Source organism: Lycium ferocissimum, chromosome 7 (assembly GCF_029784015.1).
Source record: "Lycium ferocissimum isolate CSIRO_LF1 chromosome 7, AGI_CSIRO_Lferr_CH_V1, whole genome shotgun sequence".
In the NCBI taxonomy this organism is placed as follows: domain Eukaryota; kingdom Viridiplantae; phylum Streptophyta; class Magnoliopsida; order Solanales; family Solanaceae; genus Lycium; species Lycium ferocissimum.
This window is the reverse complement of record NC_081348.1, coordinates 66,096,456-66,112,999: the sequence shown is the minus strand read 5'-3', so window position 1 is coordinate 66,112,999 and position 16,544 is coordinate 66,096,456. Positions and strand designations below refer to the sequence as shown.

The window sequence follows — 16,544 nt, the reverse complement described above, 5'->3', positions numbered from 1 at the left end:
TAAGCTCTGGGTTTCACAATAGCCATACATAGGCACATATACATAAAGGCTCATAACCATCTTTAGCATCATTACTATCGTCATTCATTACATCTATCCCTAGAGGATTATTCATCATATAAGGAACTTAGTACAATCGTAACATCTTGAGAATCATGAGCTTAGTAGCTTTTAAAGATAGAATCATTTGGAGGACATCATAGGCTCATAGAAGAATAGATATTTGGCCAAAGAACCATGCCTTATGAAAGAAGGGTTAGCCTTACATACCTTTCCGCTCAACTATTCTATCACTTGCACGTTCTCCTTCAATGCTCACGTTTCTACCTTCATTAGAGTTATACTATCATTAGAAAATCGATAGCTTAACATACATGACTAAAGCTGGAGAAAATTGGACAGCATCTCCTTTATTTATACGACTTCCTCCATATCATATATCAACTCCCAAACATCAATAATAACATTCACAACATCATAACAATAGCCTTTATTCACCTACATTATCCTTACTTCTCAATTCACTTCCAATCATCCATATTCATGGTCATAGCACACGATTACATTCATTCATATACAATGTCTATCCCGTGTTCTTAACATCATTTATAACATGATTATAATGATAACACATCAAGAATCATGACTCAATCCAAACTATTACTCAAAAATGACACTATTCCCACATTCATGACCCATTTTCTATATCCTTCTACAATCCAAGTGTTTCAACTTTCAATACCTTAAAAAATATGGAAATACCAAAAAACTTACCTTAGATGGTGTAGGAATGACCCTTGGGTGCAAACACTTCACTTAATCAAAACCCTAGTTTCTCCTTCACTTAGATTCTTGTCTTGGATGAACTTTAATGGGTTTCTTACACTTAATTCACTTAGTTTGATGAAGTTGATCACTAATATCCCTTGAATTTTTATGGGAGAAGTATTCTAGAGAGTTCTAGAGAGATGGGGTGAAAAATGAAATGAAATAATGAACTTGGTCCCCTTTTTAATAACTTAAAAATCTGACCCGTCGGGAAAATATACGGACACTTATACGGTCCGTATAAACTTATACGGTTCGTATAAGTGACCGTGAAATCACCCCTTCAACATATCGTTTCTGTGACCATTATACGGCACATTATACGGTCTGTATAAGTGACTGTATAATCCCATCAGTGAGGGACTTTCACTGTGACGATTCTGCGGACCATTATACGGACCGTATAACATTATACGGACTGTATAATCGACCGTATAACCCATCTTTTCACTGATCTTGTTCTCGTCACTTCGTTTGATCTCCAATCCTTATGGAACCTTCGTAACACTTGTTTAGCACCTCATTAACAATCTAAGGGACATTAGAACTCTTCTCCAAAACATCATTAAGTCGTCGTTAACTTGTTACTCGTAAGTCCTTTCTGATACATATCGTATGCCTTACCTTCTCTTGACAAACTTTATCCCCTTACCTCGAACGCCTTTGAAATCTTAATTAGGGTCATCAAATGTCATTCCTTACTTATTGAAATATCAAATACTTCGTATCCTTCGTTCGTCTATTCACTGTGCATCAACGAGGAATTTTCCGAGGTGTAACAATTTTCTTGTTCTTCTACATACTATTTATAGCCTCCTCATATAGGAATCCTTAGGACGAAAATAAAGGACACCTGCCCTCCCATTTCCCCCCAAAAAATTCCCCAAATTGTACCTTAACATAATTTCAAAAATAAAACAGATAGGACAAAAAAAATCTAACTAACTTGTACCCTAAAATCTAAATAAATTCACAAAAAATCAGATAAATACGAGGATAGTACGCCTGCCAACACAAACCACCTTATGGTACAATTCCAATGGTGCAATTGCACCAGAATTATACCAATGGGATAAAATCCCCAAAATTCGTACCCAACCGATGAAACTTTGTGGAAATTACCCTAAAGTGAGTGTGGTGCGCAAGATGGCTAAGGACTCGAGGTCCTGCCCATGGCAACCATCACGCGTGGAAAACCCGAGCAACATCCACGAGACCATGGCTTAAATGATGTAAATAACTAAAAATTAAATGAAATTAAACATGGTAATCGTAAGAACATGTGAAAGGACATAAAAGCCCTCTCAATTTGGGTCAAAATGACCTGAAATTCGCCGTGAAACACCACCAGAGGCAGCCAAAACCCTAAGTCGCCATATTGCCTCTTTTGAGAGGTAAAGGGGAGTCGGGTAGACGAAGTAAAGTGAGAGGGGGGGGGGGGGGTGGAAGTTTGTTTTAACAAACTTCCACTCCCTTTTGTTTTTTAAAGAAATCCCCCTCCTATTTAATTAAAATAAAAACCATATATTTTAAATGCATATATTGCCAAATATAATAATTATTTAGGCTAAATAAAAATTAAAACTTGTAAAGTTAAGGTGTGAGCTTTAAAACGAGCCCAATATTGACATAGTTCTGAGCAATATTTTAAATATGAAAAAATGCGGTAAAAAATGAGCAGTAATTTATACGTCATTTTAATTAAAAAAATTCTTGAATTAGACGGAGCAGGATGAAAGTAAATAACTCATATTTCTCATAGTTGTCAGTTTTTTTTTTTTCCAGGAAATAATAATTAACTGTCGTTTTGCCATTTTCTCGGGATTTTGAAATTTTAACCTTTAAAAGGTGTATCCTTACTCCGTCTTAGACTTGTGAAACTTGAAAACTAAAATACGCATCTTATGAGATGAAAATCAGGTGTCAACAACGAGTTCAAAATCACAATTAATTATCATATATTACATTATTTTGATTAAACGTAAAATACGAGTAAGGGCAATGCATAGCTCTGTTATATTAAATGGCTAGGATTGGACAATAATATTAAATCAAGCGACAAGTTGATTAAAAAGCATATCCACCGTGTAAATTACTAAATAGTTGATATGCCATTAAGAAAAACAACATAGAAGTTATTCGTTGGATATATAATTTGTGTCCTTTAATTTCAGAAAGATGTCGTTAATTGGGTGTATTATATTATAAAATTAGATAATATTTGATAGTTTATTAAAATAATTCTAATATACTCAACAAGAGAGATTGCAATTCGAAATGATTAATACTCCAACTTTTAATATCATCCGCGCAACGCGCGTGTACTGATACTAGTTGGTGTAACTACTAGGGTAGTAATTACACAACCTAGTGATTACACAGGCTAGTAATTACGACGACTTGTTTGTTCAGTGTAATTACAAGCATATTCTTTGGTTGCGCATGTGTAATTACACAGTTAGATTAGTTTAAAAATAAAAATTAATACTTGGCAAATATGTGCCTTTATAAAAAAATATATTAAATTAAGTATTTAAGATACATATTTTTTCTTGAAAATATATTAATTAACAATCACATATTTGAAAATTTATTAATTAACAATCACATATTTGTAAATAATATTGTAAAAATAATTGTATATATTTTTCAAATTAATAATGTTATAATTAATTAATTATAAAAATCAAGAGCACACATTTTGTAAGAACATCATGGGCTAGATGTTTGACAGAACGATCTTTATTTTTTTTTTTTTTTTTTTTTGCGCGGATTTCCCTTCAAAGGCACTGGTCTTTAATTTTTTCCCCTCAAATTGTTGGTCTTTAATTTTTGTCCTTTGCCTAAAAACTAATGGGTTCCGGGTTCGAACCCCCGCTCAGTAAAAAATTAAAACAAAATTCGTAAGGTAGAGTTTTGGATTCACAAGGCAGAGTTTTGGATTCAAACTCTACGTTAAGGTAGAGTTTGCCTTCAGGCAGAAGGCAAACTCTGCCTTAAGGTAGCAAACTCTGCCTTATAAGGTAGAGTTTGCATGCAAACTACCTTAAGACAAACTCTGCGTTATAAGGTAGCAAACTCTGCCTTAAGGTAGAGTTTTGCAGGCAAATTCTGCCTTGCAATTTTTTTTGTTAAATTTTTGACTGAGCGGGGTTCGAACCCGAAACCCATGGATTTTTAGGTGAAGGGCAAAAATTAAAGACCAGCAATTTGAGGGGCAAAAATTATAGACCACTCCCGAATAAGGGCAATCGTGTAAATTTAATATTTATACATATAATGTCATAACATTATTCAAATGTTTGACAAAAAATATGATCTATCAATTGTAAGTGAAAAATGAACAACATGCAATGTAAAACAATGAGTGCATAGTACTAAAGCTAATAAATTGAAATCGAAAAGATAACCTAAATTCAAAATCTAAAAAAAAAAAAAAAAGTTTGACATGTTACTTTAGGTCAAATTCAAACATAACATAAAATAAGTTCCAACATAACTTAAATAAATATAATTCAAAAGAAAGTGAACACATATATAAGTCAACTCATTCAATAACAGAATTCTACTTTAATCTCGTTATATGTCAAGTTTGTTAATGACTCATTCTTTCTAATATTAGGAAGTGTAGTTTCAAAAAGGCGAACCGTGACAAACACAATTTGCTGTGGTCGTCCTAAACTAACTTGAAGCATCTAAAGTGGCCTTTGTTCCATTTAGACACGGTGGCCATTCTATTCCACTTAGACACTTTTTGCACCGTTATCGGAGCAAAACCAACACCAGTCATTTCCTACGTGGATTAAGTGGCCAATTAAATTGTGTCAGCTCATTTAAATTGTGTCAACTCAATTAAATTGTGCCAACTCATTTTAATTGTAAATTCACTAATTTATAAATTCGTGGAGTTTTGACCATTAAAAATTGGGGCTTTTGGGTTGGTTGGTTGTGCAATGAGGTGGCGCCCCCTTTGATGTTGGTTTTGCTCCGATAACGGTGCAAACAGTGTCTAAGTGGAATAGGAATGACCCACGCAAGTGTCTAAATGGAACAGGGGCCACTTTAGGTTCTCAAGTGAAAGAAGTGGACGATCACAGGTGTTTGTCGATGGGCTTGGCCTTTCAAAAAATAGAATAATAACGAGTTATGCTAAATGAAGAAAATAAGAAAAAAAAATTAAAAAATTCGAGCAATTACATAGAATCACAAGAAGTAAAGGTTGGGAAACAAGAAGAAAGAAAAATGAAAGATAAATAATATAAAATGATAACTTTAAAAATAAAAATAATTTAAAATGTAAAAATAAAAAAGAAATTAAAATAATAGAAATTAAAAATAAATTAAAAAGAAAAGAAATTAAAAACTAGCCCTGTAATTATACTCAGTTCTCAACTCCCTCTTGAGAATTGGAAGGAGTAATTACACCCTATTACACTCAATTCCAATTGCATGTGTGGCTTTCCAAACAGGCCCTTATAGTGTGTAGGTAATTCAATCCCAATTTCATCCCCATAAATACCCCTCCAAATTCAATTTGCGTCTAAAATCAAGTGGATACTCACAAAATAAAGTTTAGCGAAATGCCAAACTTTTCAAAATTCAAAAAACCCCCAACGGCTACCCTAAAAATCCAAAAAATCCAGCTTGGCAACTCAAGTGCCATGTGTGTATTCTCCAAACGTTAAAATACACTATCCTATTATTCCCTCCCAAATATAAATTCAAAACACAGAAAGCGTATAAATAAATAAACAAAAAATACTGACACAAAAAGCTTCAATCACGCCCCTTTCTCCCCTCTATCTTCGCCTCCATGGAATCACCCGAAAAAGATCAAGAATTTATACCCGCCTCCGCTTTCTCTTTCACTTTCACTCCATCAGTTTCGCCTTCTCCTAGGCGTCTTTCGAGCTGTTATTCACAGCCTAGCCAACCTGTTAAAGCGAAAAGGCAACTTGCGTGGGTGTCTCTTCAAGGAAGACTTGTCGGTGCAGAGGAAGCAAGTTCTGCTAGGAACATTGGTGGTGGTTTAAAGAACACTAAAGAAGGTGTTGCTTGGGAACTGTTTAGCCCCATTCATCGGATTCTTATTGTCGCTGTTGTGGCTGTTGCTGCTGCGGAGTCTAAGAAGAATAAGCAGATTTGTAGGCTCAAGAAATCTGTGAAACTTAGGGTTAGTAATGGGGTTTTAGTGTGTGTGTACTTCCATTATTGCGTAAAGTACTGGTTTTTATTTATTAACAAGTGATGTTTTTAGTGTAACTTATCCTTAATTAAATGCCTTAAAAAAAGATGTACTAGCTAAACATCACTTATTTTAAAACAAAATGAAAAGCTAAAATAGAGGGAGTATTTATTGTTGATGTTAAATGTTTAATGCTGCTGTTATGACTTCTCCTCTCCATTAATAATTTGATTTGTGGGATCTTTTTGCATTTTTGATAGGTAATTTAATAGGGTTTTGGGATTTAGGGTGTGTTTGGTAGGAAAACATTTTTCAGAAATTGTTTTCCGATTTTCTCATGTTTGGTTAGTCAAAATTTTTGAAAAACATTTTTTCTAAGAAAACAAGGTCTTTAAAAACGAGGTAAATGACTTCCCTAATGGAAAAAGAAAAAACAAGTTCCATAAGTGACATATCCACGCTAATTGTCTAACAAAAATACCCGTCACCACCATCCCCATACCCCTAGCCCCCCATGGAAACCCCAATAGTATTTGTCTAGATTATATACAAATACTTTTATGATAATATTTTTTGCTTTTTACCAAACACCACAAAATAAGTAAGAAACCTACTTATTTTCTTGAAAAACATTTTCCTTCCTACCAAACACACCCTCTGGCCTCTGTTAAGCATTTCTACTACGGAAAATCCTGTTTATTCATTTTTCTTTTATTTCCTTTTGCATTAGAATTTGGTTCTTTTTCATTTTTTAGTTTTTCTGTTTATGCAAAATAAAAATTCACTTATTTTGCTTCTCAAATTTTATTTTCCAAAAGTTAAAAAGTTTACTTACTGTAATCAAGTACTGCCTTTGTTCCAAATTAGATGAAGAGGTGTTGATTCACTAATGTTATCTTATATTAGTAATATAGGAGGTTAATAGTTGAAAGTTTTGTCTGATAGTGAAAACATTTAATCAAATTTAAAAGTTGAGTACTTAAATGTATTCATATTCTTGAGAGTCCTGAAAGTGTATAGAATAATATTGTTAGTGAAAGAGTTTAAGTTCTATGGACAGACGGTTTAAAAAGCATACACACAATTAGGTTCACCTATAGAGCAATTACAAGTAAAATCCCTATCATAAGTGTTATCCGTTAACTTGGTAAAAATGGTATGCTATCATAGGTAAAACTATACCGACAGTGTAAAATATCTTTAATACTATCGGTGCATATAACTTAAATCCTTAGTGATGTGTCATTTATTTAAATTGGGATAGAAACTTTGTTTGCATGAGTTTTAGTCTCTTCCAGTTTTTCAAATTTCTTCTTGTAATATGTCCAGGATCAAGTGCTCTTAGGCATGCAACAGAAGCTGGACACATTATGTGAACAGGTTAACTATTTCAAGGATCAGCCAGAGACAGCAGCAGATACAAATGGCTATTTTCTTATTGAGCAACACTTGAATCAGTCCAACAACTTTTACGAGGTAAATAATCCTGACAGGCTCAATTAGGTTCTTGTACTATTTCGTTGAAAGTCAATTCTGATCAAGGAGAGGAAGTGTTTAGTAGAATTTTTAAATGGTCGACACTATCTAGTATGGAATTGAGGCGTAGTTGTTGTTTATTTTTGTACTCCTTTGGGATAATTGAATCCCGCGCTTACCATTTCTTTTCTCTTAATTAGAAGGATATGATCAAGGGAGAAGAGATGCTTAAATTTGAAATGGCTCCAGCAGCAAATGAAGCTGAACCAGAGGAACGGCGTATGTCTGATTTGTCGGATTGGGCTGGTAGTGTGACTTCCTCTGTAGACATTCAGGTAACTACAATATCTATTTGATTTGTCGATTATGCAATGAACTAGCATTGAACTTGGCTTACATGTGAACTTTTTGTTTTCCAATAGTAACCCACAGTGGACAAATTTGCAGGCTGTTATTCAAATTAATTCGTTAGTTTGTTTTCCCCTTGTACATTCTTCGGCTTTTTAGAAGCCAAAGTCAAATAGATAATCATCTGGATACCTTGCTAACTCTGTCTTTTAAATCTTTACTGATGTGACATAGAAGTTGCACATTCTTTGTTGAGAAACAAGTGTATAGACATGATTGTAATTCTTCTTTAATCATTCAATAGGGAACGTGAAAAATCAAGAGTAAGGTCTTGGCATCTTTTACTCTCCACCCATGTTAATTATGTTTTTTGCTTTTATGTTTTGATGGCATTTGCTGAATAGAACATCGAAAAAGCCTAAGTAGGTATAACTGCAGTCAAGATCTTGTTTCTGCACAAATGTTGGTATTTTCAACAAATTGATTCTGAAAGATTCTACCTACAGAAGTTTAGCATTGAACTAATCTAGAGAGACAAGAAATAATTCCCGACCATTGTGGTCTAATTTGCAACATATGTTATTCCTTTCAGCTGAACAATTCAGCAGTTGAACAAGATTTTTATAATCTCCGGAAGGAATGTGAAGAAAAAGAGGCCACCATCAATGAGTTATCCACTTTTCTTCAATCATCAGAAGCTTTTGGTGCAAAGGTACTGTAACATGTATTTTTCTTTATACAATATCAAACAAGAAACGCGTGCTGCTCTTTGTACAAAACAATGTGGTGAATACCACTCTTACAGTTACTTATAACTTTGTCCCGTTGCTTTGGTCTGACAGAGGATTGGAGAGCTGGAAGATATCATCCGCAGAAAGAATATGATTATAACAAAACTCAAGAAAGATATTTTGACCTTAGAGCAGAAGGTAATGATGCCGCTTGATAAAATGTTTTCAAGTTACTTTGTAAGATTTGTTACTAGTTGTGGCAAAAGTTTTGATTTACACAACTTTTTGTAAATGTCCCCATCATGATGCCTATTGAATAATGTTGTGATGTCTGAGAACAGAATTCTTGAAAACAGAATGCTTAAGCTTTATGTGCCGAACTAACATTTATTTCTACTTACTCGAATAGTAATTTGATTTATTAGGTCTGTGTGAAGCGGGAACCATTTTTGGCATAAGCTTAGAATCAGGTTTTTGTGCTTTATGATTGAATTTGGCTTTTAACAGGTCGTGAATCTAACAAGACTTAGAAGACCATCTTTCTCTTCAACAAAATCAAAGGGGGTGCAGCTTCCTCCGTTAACAGACAACATCCTTTATGATATGGACAGTACTACTAGCCCTTCATCTTCAGATTCAGATGGTTCCCCAAGGAGAGTAGCTCAACCTCTTTTTTATAGTCAAGACATCAACATTTATCACAGTGAGAATACTTTAAGGGAAAACCAGAAACAGGAGCATGTCGAAAGCTTACCTTTATTAGTGAAACCAACAAATAGACATCCAAAGTCACGACCAGTAAGCCCCTTGAAGGAGAAATCATTGAATCAGACACAGGATTCAGTCTCCAGATTGAAACCAAAGCAGGTACCATCATCTATTAGTGCAGAATCTAGGAGGAGGCGACCTCCTGTTGCTAAGTCGAGGGATGCAGTTGCACAAAAACGATGGCTTTAGTAAGTATTTCTCTTTCTAATTCAAGAGACTGCAATTAATAGATTTAACTTTCAAACTCTTGGTCTTTCGTCCCTCTAAAGACCCTGTGCTCTCTTTGAAATTGTATACTGGCTTCCGAGGATATAGTATTACCAAAAGCTTTACGGACTGATCAAGAGAAACCTATGTAGCATATCAGTTATTATGTAGAGAACAAAGACACACAACAACACTGTTTAAACACGGAACACTAACATTAGCCTTCTTTATATTTCTTAACGTGGTTAACAAGTTTATTCCTTTCTTCAGGCTATCAGACGTGAATGTTACAAGTACAATAGGCTATGCAAAGTAGAAGAAGTTGCTGCCCTGGTATCTGGACCTGAAAGAGCTTCAGTGTAGATTCATCAACCTCTATGGGCTGCTTCTGCACCTCCATTTCCTTTGACAAAGATTCCAAATTGACAGCATTATATCTAGGTAGTAAAATAGTAGAGTGCATGAAAGTGATGTAACTAGTCTTAAATTTAGTGGACTTCTTGTATTATTATTGTAGAAAAGATGAAATCTGTCAATTATGCAATTTTGGGATGTTGCCTGAACTAGAAATTTATGCTCCCTATGTATTGCTATGAGATGATACATTTTGCTTCTGTCACGACCCGACTAGGGGGCCATGACGGGTACCCGGAGTTGACTACCAAGCACCAATCATTATGCTAATCATCATCCCATCCTAAACATACATAATCTCAAAACAACACATGCATATATATATATATATATATATATATATATATATATATATAAACCCTCATGGCTGCAAATATGATATACACTAATGTATCCATGAGACCACTACTACCCACGCATCCGTATCTACGAGCCTCTACTAGAGTACTTGAGACATAAGGACGGGACAGGACCCCGTCGTGCCCATATATGTGTACACAAAATAATATCTCAAAAATGGCACCTCGGAATAATGGAGTGTTCCTATAAATCCATTTGAGTAGCTCTAGGAATGCGGGCCACTCTTTCTACTGTGGGCATGAACACGGCGTCTAAAAAGAAAAAGACGCCGGTACGAACATTGTCGAGTATCTAAGGCATGAACAATAATAACATGTCGAAGAGATACGGAAACATCAAATAAGAAAACAACCTGTAGCTGAATGTCACTTGGACTGAATAATGCATGCTAACTTACATCATAAACATCATCATATCATGTATGCATATATAAGCTGCTCCACCATAGAGGTACGGTTAGAGGTGTCAATATAAGGTGAGGGCTCCCCGGACTTAAAGGGACAAAAGAATTAAATGGGCTAAGACGATTTGGCCTTTTTTAATTGAAGAACTCGCAAAACGATAGCCCAACTTGACATATAAAGCGGTAGCTTGCGGGTTAGCACGGGACGATCTTTAAGTTTTTTCGTCTTCCGAAATACATTTTCTAAGTGATTTTTGGTACAATTTGAACATGAAAATTTTGCAATATGAAATAGAATCTTCTACCACCCATTCTTGCGCAAATTCATATCATAGAAGAAAAAAATTTAAGAGAACAAATATAAATTATTATTTTTGATCACTAATTCAGATCACGTTCAAAAGAAATTAAACATAATATAAATTCTACGACTAAAAAGTATTGTTCTAGTTTCTAATTTACTACCCAGTAGTAAGTACATTCTTTTTTTCTCATTAATTTTTATCTTTTTTTTAATTTACTTATATATTTTTTTTAAAATTAATTTATTTATTATTCTTTTCTGGCCTCGGGTTCTTTCGAGGGGGCCGGGTAGCGAACGAGAGAGGAGGCTTTTGAGCCTCGCTTTATATGGGCTAAATAAATCCCCGGCCAACCCTACTTAAATAAAGGGTTGGGTTGGGCGGCCTCGCGGGCCAAGCCCGTATTGACGATTCAGGTACGGTGTGATCATCGTTAGCCGCGTCCGGGCCTCCCGTACGGGGTAAAACATCTCGTACGCCCGCTAGTGGTGTGTAACGTGCCCTCAGACATGGTGTGTTGCGCCGCCTTAGCGGTGTCTACCCGGCCATATAGGCACGATGTGATCTCATCATCATACACTTATCGTAAAGCATGCATAAGAACTCAAAGACAACTATAACTCTATCAGGGTGACGTAAGGTCGTGAACCCCCGATTTCCATTATGGCATAGTCATGGGCACCCTGCCTCACCTTGAAGGAACTAGCATTATAAGGTGAGTGTAACAACAATGAGCAATATCAAAGAATCATATAAGGATCATTAGCTTCATAGAAATATCATATCGAGAGCTTTGGAATCTTTAGACTTAAACTCATCATCATCATTATCATATTCGTAGCATAACTCTTATCTTTATCTCATGGGAAGATCCTTTTAAACATAGACTCCTAGTTTTCGGAATGTAAGAAGGCCATGGAAAGATAAAGAAAGTCATGTCATATGGATCATGCCTTAGAGAAAGAAGGGACTAGCCTTACATACCTTGATGTCGCTCTAACTTATCAATTTAAGCGCCTTCCTCCAATGTTCACGATTCTATTCAAGAGAATTCGTACTAGAATTAGATAATCGGAAACATACTTAAGCTTAAGCTAAGCTAACGAAAATTGGGTAGCATTTCCTTTGTTTCTACAACTTCCTCCATGTGATACAACAGCTCCCAAACATCAATAACAACATCACAATATCATAATCCATAACTTCTTCAAGTTCAACGTTATTCAATTCCCACACTTCCTTACCCAAATTGATTCATGACCATAACTATGACATAACACCGTATTCGTTCTCATATTATACTTCCTTAACGTCATTTGTATCGTTTACCACAAGATGTTTACTCATAATACATCAAGAGTCATGATTCATGTCAACTACTATTCAAGAATATCATTATTTTCACATTTGAGTTCCATATTCTATTTTCTTCCATAATCCAAGTCTTTCAACCCCTCAGTATTCTAAATAACATGAAATGATCATAAAACTTACCTTTGATAATGTAGAAACGATTTTTAGATGGAAATGGTTCACTTGAAGAAAACCCTAGCTTCAATTCCAAAGAGATTCCTTGCTTCCATCAACTCTAGCTAGCATTCTTGCACTTGATTCTACTACTTTTTGGTGTTTGATCTTTGATTTCACCTTAGATTTGTCTTGGTATACTTGGAAGAAGGTTCTAGGACTTTTGAGAGTGTGGAAGAAGTGGGAAATGAGAAATAAGAAGAAGGGTCGTGTATATATGGAAAAAGAAAATTTGGCCCGACCCGAAATCTACGGCCCGTATAAATTATACGGCCCATATAATTGGATCGTACATTTCCTCCAGAATCTCATCCTCCTCTGGGAGAGTTCTACAGACAGATATAAGGGCCGTATAAATTATACGGTCCGTATAAAGGACCGTACCATCCACAATTCCCAGAAACTTGTCCTCGTCGATCCGTTTTGCCTCCAATTCTTATGGAAACTTATTGGCACTTGTATAACACCTCATTAACAATCTAATAGGCATTATAACTCTTCTTTAAGGCATCAATAAATCAACATTAGCTCGGTGCTAAGCAAATCCTTTTTCAAAACACGGCTTATGCTGGACATTCTTCAACGAACTTTCTTCCCTTGCCTTAAATGTCTTTAGAATCTTAATTAGAACCGTTAAGTACTACTTCTTACTTGTAGAAACATCATATACTTCTACCCTGCGTTATTCTATTCACTGTGCAACCGCATGAAATTTTTCAAAGTGTAACATTCTTCCCCCCTTAAAAACATTCGTCCTCGAATGTTAAGTTCTCGGGAATTCTACAGAAATTTCGCCAGAGTTTCCCCTGTAATATGGCGCTACCATCCTGTCACAACAACCTATAATAACAATGCCTCACAGGGCTACAACACAATAGCAATACATTATGGCCACACACGATCAAAAGCATAAAAAGAAAGCATACATACCTCATAATGTTGATGTCTCATCTTAGATCTCTTCCGGGGGTTGAAATAAGTGCGGGTACTTGAACTTTATGTTTTCTTCTGCTTCCCAAGTCATTTCCTCTCGGTTATTATTTCTCCACAAGACCTTGACTGAAGCTATTTCTTTGTTTCTAAGTCTCTGTACTTGCCTATCTAGTATGGCAATGGGTACCTCCTCGTAAGTCAACTTTTCCGTAACTTGAACATCATCTACTAGCACGATTATGGTGGGATCTCCGACACACTTACGGAGCATTGATACGTGGAAGACTGGATGGACTGATTCAAGTTCTGAAGGCAAGTACAGTTCATAAGCTACTTAATCCACCTTGCGGACAATCTTATAAGGTCCAATGTACCGAGGACTTAACTTGCCCTTCTTACCAAATCTCATCACACCTTTCATCGGTGATACCTTTAAGAATACCCAATCATCAACTTGAAATTCTAAGTCTCGCCGACGGTTGTCCGCATAAGATTTCTGGTGACTTTGGGATGTCACTAATCGATCTCGGATAACCTTGACATTTTCCAGCGCTTGTTGAATCAACTCAGGGCCTATTAGCTGTACCTCTCCTACTTCAAACTACCCAATTGGGGATATACACTTTCTTCCATATAGAGCTTCGTACGGGGCCATCTGAATACTGGAATGATAGCTATTGTTGTATGCAAACTCAATAAGGGGTAAGTGGTCATCCCAACTACCACCGAAATCCAGCACACATGCCGCAACATATCTTCCAAGGTCTGAATAGTGCGTTCGGCTTGCCCATCCGTTTGTGGATGAAACGCGTGCTAAGCCTTACGAGTACCCAAACTTTCTTGAAAGGACTTTTTAGATAAATTGTGCTCCTCTGTCTATGATTATAGATATCGGGACACCATGAAGTCGTGCTTATCTCTTAAGATATAACCTTGCATAATCTTCTGCTGAATATGTGGTTCTGACTGGAAGAAAATGAGCTGATTTCGTGAGTCTGTCAACAATCACCCATATGGAGTCATATTTTCGCTGAGAACGAGGCAAACCTACAATGAAATCCATGTTAATCACTTCCCATTTCCAGGCTGGAATTTTCATCGCTTGCAATAATCCTCCTGGCTTTTGATGCTCAGTTTTCACCTGTTGGTAATTTGGACATTGAGCTACAAATTCTGCTATGTCTTTCTTAATTCCATCCCACCAATACATTAGCTTGAGATCATGATACATCTTTTTCGCTCCTGGGTGAATAGAATATCGAGAGTAATGAGCTTCTTCTAGAATCTGACGACGTGGTTCGACAACATTTGGAACACATAGCTTGTGTCGGTACCTAAGAACTTCATCTGTAGAAACTTCGAATGGCGACTTCTCTTTCTCATGAAGTGTATCTCTATAGTGGCTCAACTGGGGATCTTCATATTGGCGCTCCCTCACCTCCATATCTAAGGATGAAATAGTTGAGTTGTGAATACCAACTCTTGCATTACCCGAATCAATTAGATGAACTCTGAGGTTAGCTAGCTGGTTTAGCTGACAGATTAATTCTTTCTTCTCCGAAGGGACCTCACATAGACTTCCCATTGATTTGCGGCTAAGTGCATCAGCTACCATATTCGCCTTTCCAGGATGATCTAAAATATTCACATCATAATCCTTTAATAATTCTAAGCACTGCCTCTGCTGAAGATTCAACTTCTTCTGCTTGAAAATATATTGGAGACTCTTGTGATCTTTATAAATATCAATATGAATGCCATACAGATAGTGTCTCCATATCTTTAGTGCATGAATAACTGCAGCCAATTCGAGGTCATGAGTCGGATAGTTCTTTTCATGTTTCCGCAACTACCTTGAAGAATAAGCAATGACCTTACCATGCTGCATCAACACACAGCCTAGCCTAACACCAGAGGCATCACAATACACAACATAACCATCTGGCCCTTCTGGAAGTGTCAGGACTGGGGCTGAAGTCAATCTATCCTTCAATTCTTGGAAACTGCGTTCACAAGCATCGGTCTACTGGAATTTTGCTGATTTCTGAGTTAACTTCGTTAATGGTGCTGAAATAGAGGAAAACCCTTCCACAAATCTTCTATAGTAACCTGCTTAGCCCAGAAAGCTACTGATTTCTGTAGGCGTTGTAGGCCTTGGCCAAGTCTTCACAGCCTCAATTTTCTGAACATCTACTCGAATGCCGTCTGCTGAAATAATATGGCCCAGAAAAGTCACAGAATTTAACCAGAACTCACATTTTGAGAACTTTGCATACAACTCTCGAGTTCGAAGAATTTCAAAGACAATATACTAAGATGTCATCGATGAACACAATCACAAATAAGTCTAGAAAGGGCCTAAACACATTAGTCATCAGATTCATAAACACTGCTGGAGCATTAGTCAACCCAAATGACATCACCCGAAATTCATAGTGGCCATATCTCTTTCTGAAAGCTGTCTTAGGAATATCTTCTTCTCTAACTCTCACTTGGTGATACCCCGATCTTAGATCAATTTTGGAAAACCATTTGGCACCCTGTAATTGATCAAACAGATCATCGATTCTTGGAAACGGGTATTTATTCTTTATCGTCACCTTGTTCAGCTGCCTATAATCAATGCACATCCGTAAGGAACCATCTTTCTTTCTCACAAATAGAACAGGTGCTCCCCACGGTGATGAACTGGGCCTAATGAATCCCTTCTTAAGCAAATCTTTCAGTTGTGCCTTTAACTCTTTTAATTCCGCAGGAGTCATTCTATAAGGAGGAATAGAGATCGTTTTAGTATCCGGTAACACATCAATAGCGAAATCAATCTCTCTTTCCGGAGGAAGGACTGGGAGCTCATCTGGAAATACATCCGAAAATTCATTCACTACCGGGACGGATTGAAAAGTCGGTGGCTTTGCTTCGGTGTCATGAACTCGAACTAGATGATAAATATAGCCTTTGGGGATCATCTTCCTAGCCTTGAGGTAGGGAATAAACCTACCTCTGGGAGACGCTATATTACCTTTCCATTCAAGCACAGGTTCTCATGGGAATTGGAATCGAAC

The 16,544-nt window shown here is 36.3% G+C and overlaps 1 protein-coding gene across 1 annotated transcript; it reads left to right on the top strand.

The window, feature by feature from the left end:
- The first annotated feature begins 5,417 nt into the window (after positions 1-5,417).
- LOC132061834 (uncharacterized) lies at positions 5,418-10,157 on the top strand. The gene is made up of 7 exons (XM_059454491.1): positions 5,418-6,001; positions 7,343-7,489; positions 7,690-7,824; positions 8,430-8,549; positions 8,680-8,766; positions 9,076-9,524; positions 9,814-10,157. Coding segments are annotated over exons 1-7 (1,299 nt in total). The 5' UTR covers positions 5,418-5,641; the 3' UTR covers positions 9,815-10,157.
- The last annotated feature ends 6,387 nt before the right edge of the window (positions 10,158-16,544 follow it).

Excerpts from the sequence above, each read along its gene's own strand:
- LOC132061834 (XM_059454491.1), top strand. The coding sequence starts at position 5,642 with ATGGAATCACCCGAAAAAGATCAAGAATTTATACCCGCCTCCGCTTTC. Across the intron at positions 8,550-8,679 it reads CAGAAGCTTTTGGTGCAAAG|AGGATTGGAGAGCTGGAAGA; the intron begins GTACTGTAACAT and ends TTGGTCTGACAG. Across the intron at positions 8,767-9,075 it reads TTTTGACCTTAGAGCAGAAG|GTCGTGAATCTAACAAGACT; the intron begins GTAATGATGCCG and ends GGCTTTTAACAG.